Source organism: Polyodon spathula, chromosome 28, assembly GCF_017654505.1.
Source record: "Polyodon spathula isolate WHYD16114869_AA chromosome 28, ASM1765450v1, whole genome shotgun sequence".
NCBI classification, from domain to species: domain Eukaryota; kingdom Metazoa; phylum Chordata; class Actinopteri; order Acipenseriformes; family Polyodontidae; genus Polyodon; species Polyodon spathula.
The window spans coordinates 4,999,293-5,005,525 of record NC_054561.1 but is presented as its reverse complement, the minus strand read 5'-3'; the positions used below and the strand labels follow the sequence as shown (position 1 = coordinate 5,005,525).

The following is a 6,233-nucleotide window of genomic DNA, read 5'->3' as shown; positions in this document are numbered from 1 at the left end:
CATAGGCTACCTCATGTTTTTGTAGAAAGACCACAAAGCAGGGGTCCGCATAGCAAGGGTAGTGTGTGGACAGTGGGCTGCAACGTGACCAAACTGCATGGATTGCAAATCTCAAGTACTTTTTCAAATGCATTTATCTGCATACCTGTCAACATTGTGTTTTGAAAACTGAAATCTTAGTTGCCTGAATTGAAGTGAACACCTACATAAGACAAAGGCATACAACAAGTCCACTGTGATATGCTGCTCCTTCTAATTTATGTTAAAAAGAGATGCTTCACAATCAAAATCACATATAAGGTTCAATTGGAGACGCTGCATGCCTCATTAAAAAGGGATGTGGATCTGCATGTGGCCTGCAGGCAGTGCTTTGGACACCCTTCACACACATACTGGTTAAGAACATGTATTGTAATATGTATTGGTCCTCAGTAGTTGAACTTATAGTTCATTTATTAATCACTTGTCAAACAAAATTATTTTATTACTATAACTTCTCAAACAAACTCTGCAAATGTCCATGATATTCTTTGAGCGCTGATTGCGGAAGCAGCTGTCTTTGTTTGTGTCCGTGTTATCTCTGTGGTGCCAGGGCTATATGTACTGCTTTGATACGCCCCCTTTTCTTCAGCTTCATTCAGCTCCTATTGGTCTCACTATGCCATTGAAAGGTTCTCCACTTCTTCCGGAGAAAAAACAAACTAGAGACCTGTGCTTGACGACTTTGATTATTTTTTTTTTCCCCTTAGTCCTACCTTAAACGTGTGCATTTTTTAGTTTTTTTAAAAAAAAAAAAAATTCATGTAATTTCCTTGAGATATTGTAAAAAAAAAAAAAAACGTTATATATATCCTAATTATACTATATATTAAATATATTATATAATTCAAATCAGTAGTAAAATGGGTTTGAATCAATTATTTGTAAAAAAAAAAATATGAAATCAGTAGTAAAATGGGTTTGAATCAATTATTTGTAAAAAAAAATAAAAATATATATATATATATATATAGAGAGAGAGAGAGAGAGATCTAGAGAGAGAGAGAGAGAGAGAGAGAGATAGAGAGAGAGAGAGAGAGAGAGAGAGAGAGAGAGAGAGAGAGAGAGAGAGAGAGAGAGAGAGAGAGAGAGAGAGAGAGAGAGAGAGATAGATTATTTTATATCAAATGATTTAAAATCAGCCAACCCTGCTGCAAACTGAACAATCTGCAACCCTTTATCATTGAAGACAGAGACTACTGGATGGATTTTAGAAATTTATTGGAACATTGGAGCAAGTTTAGAATCGAAGCTTCTGGAAGAACCATTTGTTCTTGCCGGTCTTGTATCTGTAGAGGAAGGAAAAAAAAAAAGCTTGCTCAAGGTTAAATCATATTTATCAATTTAAAACAATCATATATAATATACCATGAAGTACAGAACATCTTATTCAAACTCCAGAAACATTGAAAAAGTTGAGAAAAATAAATGTTCAGATCAAGCTTAACCCCTTTAAAATCAATAACCTTTCATGGCATATCTCAGCCATCGAATCGACAATTTTTTTTTGTGGGTAATAGCCATGACTACGGGACATGTCTCCATTTAACTGGTTTCAGGCTATGATGTTTGGGACGTATAATTATGAGGACACAAACGCTGCTGTTCACTACAGATTCATATAGACACCCGTCTATGTCAAGGGTCTGCTTCGCCAGTTCTACACATCCAGGAGTGTAGATCTACAACTCATTTGAAAGGGTAATACTTGGACCAACTAGCCATCTTCTTATACATAGGAGATAACTTGATAGACACAGGACTAACTACTATACCTGCATCTCATTTCTTTCTTACTGGTTTATGATGACATTTTTACTTTTTTGAAAATTATTCTCAAGAGATGACAGCTGCAACCCTAAATACCTGCAGCTGATGCCTAACTAGCAGTCATTCTTATTGTTATTAGCATTATTTTATGTTTGTGTGTGTGTAAAAGAATGGAAAGTCATTACTTAGCTGTAGTCATTAAGCTATGTATTTAATTATAGTAGATATAGTGGGTTTTAAAATTTCTGATTTATGGTTGCCAAACTACATGCGCTAAAACACTAAGTGGTCATTATCCATGCCCATATAGAGAGTCATTCTGCTTAGGCGTCAAAGGGTTAGACTACACACCAATTTCATTCATCATTTATTTGAAATGGTGGGTACTGCGTTTGAACGTCAGTTCCATTTTTACATAGTCAAAGTTGGTCCCTATATACATGCTTCTGTGAATTTGACAACCAAGCATCAACATGTAAACAGCAGTAAAGTTGAGCAGATTCATGAGTACATGTCTACTGTTTCTTTAGTACTGTTTGATATACAAACAGTTAATGCCTAGCAGATTGCATACTGGTAAAAATAAGTTCACGAGTTCCATGCAGACAAAAAGACTATGTACTATAGAAAGTGTTTTACCTAATTAAAATAAATCACTGTGTTATGAACAATTTAGAGTTACCACCATAATGCTAGTTAGGATTTTAATAATAGTATTTTATTCACACTCATAACCCAAGGATAAAGAACACCTGCTGTAAACTTGCTGCCAGTTAAAGGTGCACGAACACCAACCATTCACAAATCGACCCACAAAACTACTGAAGCTCTACAAAGCACAATCCCTTCACACCCACCTCTCTTCGAACTTGACCTTGGCTTCACGTCTAGCTTTGCGTTTCAGGGCTGGGTCCCTAAACACATCCTTGTTGACTACGGTCTTGTCCATGGGGATATCAACAGAGTATCTGGAAATGTACAGATACACTGTTTAGCAGGAATATCAACAGTCCAGATGCATGTGGGCTGCTGTTCACATGGGATGAATTGTCCAGTTTGAGAGTTGCACAAGTTGCCCAGATAGCCAAGCGGTAACTTAAGTACATATGCATTCAGGTTTTCGATATGGGGATACTAAATTCTCACTCAGGTTTTTGTAAAGCCTTGCATTCCAACACAATTTATTCCATAGCATTCAACAGTGCTGAATTTCAAAATACTAAAATACCTTTGCGGGCAAGCAGACTTAGTTGAAACAATTAACTTTATAGTTTTAGTATTTCTAAACACAATGAGACAGGTAGAAACACAAGACTAATGAGTCCAGCTAAAGAACTTCAAGCTAGTCTAGGAATGCCAATACATATTAGGGGTGGGTTACCTACTCGAGTACTCAATAATTACTCTAATTTTTGCAAGTGCAAGTAATTAATGCAAGTTAAACATATATAGTAACCGGGTCCGCTCAGGTTGACAGACTTGTTTCATCTGGTCCTGCGCATTCACATTATCTGTAGTGTCCCGGGGTGCGACCATACCACTAGTTTCGGTAGTGTGTGTGTGAGTCGCTGTTGGGTGCAGACCATGTCATCTAGACATCCTTGTTCTGCCACCAACCCCCCCACCGGAGCCCGTGTGTGTGTGCAATAAAGCACGTGAGAATAAACACACACTTTTTATTTATTTTATATATCAAAAGGATAACTGCATGTCTTAGCAATGAAATGCATTTTCACTATAAATTGTTACTAACCTGGTTGGCAGCAGATGGTTATAATTGTAGACTTTCACGAAGGCCTTGATCTTAGACCTCTTGGCAACCTTCTTCTTGCCCATTGTGGTGGTCACTTTGCGTGGGTAACGGTCAATACCAGCAACCAGGGCGTGGCTGTACTGCCTGTCAGAGGTGCCATCATCAATGTTCTGAAAGGCAAAGACAGGGTACATTCATTAATCACTGTGTACACCCACCTATGTAATATGGACATGCATACCACTTAGACCGCTTTTGGTTTCAGACTCATTACTTTATCACCAGTAATCAATGGTTAAGGTAAAGCTACTCAAAAGATATACTAATTTAAAATGTGCTACCACTTGAGACGTCTCAATCTCAATAAACCACCATGTTAGTAATTTCTCATTGCCTACAGTTCATATTACAGTCAGGTAGTAAATTGGACCTTACCTTTACAATAACTGCCTTGCGTCCAGCATAGCGTCCAGCCAGGACCATTACTACTTTCCCGGGTTTCATAAATTTGCCCATCTCTGCAAGAAAAAGTGTGTTAATATAAATAGATTTGCAGATTGTTGCTTAAAAACGGGTCATATAAATTAGAAAAGAGCCTTTTTTTCAGTGCCATGTCCCAAACTAATTTGGCTCAATTAACTGGATGCAATTTGAAGCGTCAGTGCATTTGCCTGTTCATAGGCACTTCTGAAAGATAGCTGTAAGCTTACACATGTTGCACCACACTGAAATTAATACACAACTGCTGCTCACAACTCCCCAAGGAAAGCCAACATTGTTCCAAAACGTAAATGTTAAAAATCTGTACAGTGTAATTGCATGCTTCTCGACTAACACACAAAATATACGCGATCTAAAAAACAGTATGACACCGGGTAGGCCAGAAAAACCAGCATCTTCCAAAGTAATAAAACTTTGTTCAGTTCAGTGCCTTCATAGTTTCGACAATTCTGCAAGTAGTGCAACCCACTATTCTTTCGTTTACAGTGAAATATCCCCGAAGGCCACAGAACAGGCCTTAAATAAGGCGACACAAACAATATATATTCCTAATTCTAAAAAAACGAAACCCAATCCCAACTCGTAAAAATGAATGTGTAGTCGCTCAACACAGTAATATTTACAGAAACGCAATTAGTTCCGTGACAACTTCACATATCCCACGCCTTGACATGTGTTGCACTAGCAGGGCACAGGAACCTGCCTCACACGATACTTACGAATCTAAAGCACACAGTAGTTTCAAAGCTAGCACCTTCAACTATCGAGTACTTTTAATGTGTTTACTCGCTTTGTGTAACAAACTGAAGATGTGAACGCCACACTTCGTTCAGTTTGTCTACGTTCAGGGCAATGATGCTAACTGTACCAAATCACCCGCACTACCATATTCCACTACAGGCCCACACTAGGTGTATGCATTGCGTCTTCATTATCTTTTCACCAGGACCAACCAATAAACATCCAAATGTGTCTTTCAGTCTGTTATTAAGTATTCATATTAACCATAAGCAGTGTATTTTTGAGATTATTTCTCTGAATTCTGACCGATGGAGAGGGATTACAGCCACGGCAAAACTACTCACTCCCGCACTCACTGGCAGCCTCTGACAGTAAAGGAAGAAGAAACGGCTTCGGCTGACCTTTCACATCGCCAGTTCGGTGACGTCAGCGCCTCTTCCGGCTACAGGATAGAACCGTAGATATATAGTTTGAGTGAGATTTCCGTCCGCCAAGTTGGAGGCTTATCAACCGTATTTATATAGTCTGTGTATATCTTGGTTTGCTTTTGCAGCTAAATAGATAATAATTTAATAGTTTAATGTCCAAGTTTAAAAGCTTGAAGCTAAATAAATAAAAACTCCGACAACCGCTGCGCGTACCTGCCTGTTTCCATTGGTTACAGCGCTCTCAGCGGCAGACCTGTAACTGTTAACACTTCAATGTCTTTCTGTCTACAGACAGTGTGCTTCCTTCAGTGCTGTAATAAATCTCCTTTTGTTTATAAAAACATGCTTTGTTTTTTTTTTTTTTTTTTTTGCTGCACATTTCTGAACCATAGACAACAGAAATGAATGCTTACTGGAATAATATATTTGTATACACTTAAATGAAATGTATGTAGTTAAACCGGACATTTCGAGACGGGACAGGATTTTAAATGAAATAAACATTGTTAATCCGTATCGGTTTCTAAATGAAATCGCGGATATTTGATAACCAGTGAAACTTTTATTAAGAATGCTTTCCAGTATTCATTTATAGCCTATACATTACAATGTTACAACAGCACATAATAAATTACGACAATACATGTTCTGCAATTAACAACATATTTTTAATGCTGTTTCAGAGCTGTTGTTGTTATTTGTTTATAAATAATTTTTATCACTCTGGAAATCTGGTAACCCTAAAATGACCCAAATGTATTATATGATGTATTATATATTATGGATCAATCTGTGCAGAATCTGACCAATTTCTGGTTGTCATAGTTCCTCTGTCCCTGTATTGATTCCTGTGAAGCTGGCGGAGCTGTGGTCTCCGTGTGGGTGCTGAGATAGTGTGCAGGGAAATAAAGAAGGGATTTGAAAAAGGAACCAGTGTCTCTGTTTTCTGTCTCTTGCATGACATGTTACATTGGTGTCAGAAGCAGGACAGCGTGGAGTGT

The 6,233-nt window shown here is 37.9% G+C and overlaps 1 protein-coding gene across 1 annotated transcript; it reads right to left on the bottom strand.

Annotated features, from left to right (window-relative positions):
• Window positions 1-1,243: 1,243 nt before the first annotated feature.
• Window positions 1,244-5,216, bottom strand: LOC121302000 (60S ribosomal protein L27-like). The gene is made up of 5 exons (XM_041231774.1): window positions 5,111-5,216; window positions 3,998-4,080; window positions 3,563-3,732; window positions 2,667-2,777; window positions 1,244-1,328 (listed from the first exon to the last, which is right to left on the bottom strand). Exons 2-5 carry the CDS (start codon window positions 4,076-4,078, stop codon window positions 1,280-1,282), a joined length of 411 nt encoding a protein of 136 aa, XP_041087708.1. The 5' UTR covers window positions 4,079-4,080; window positions 5,111-5,216; the 3' UTR covers window positions 1,244-1,279.
• Between the last annotated feature and the right edge of the window lie 1,017 nt (window positions 5,217-6,233).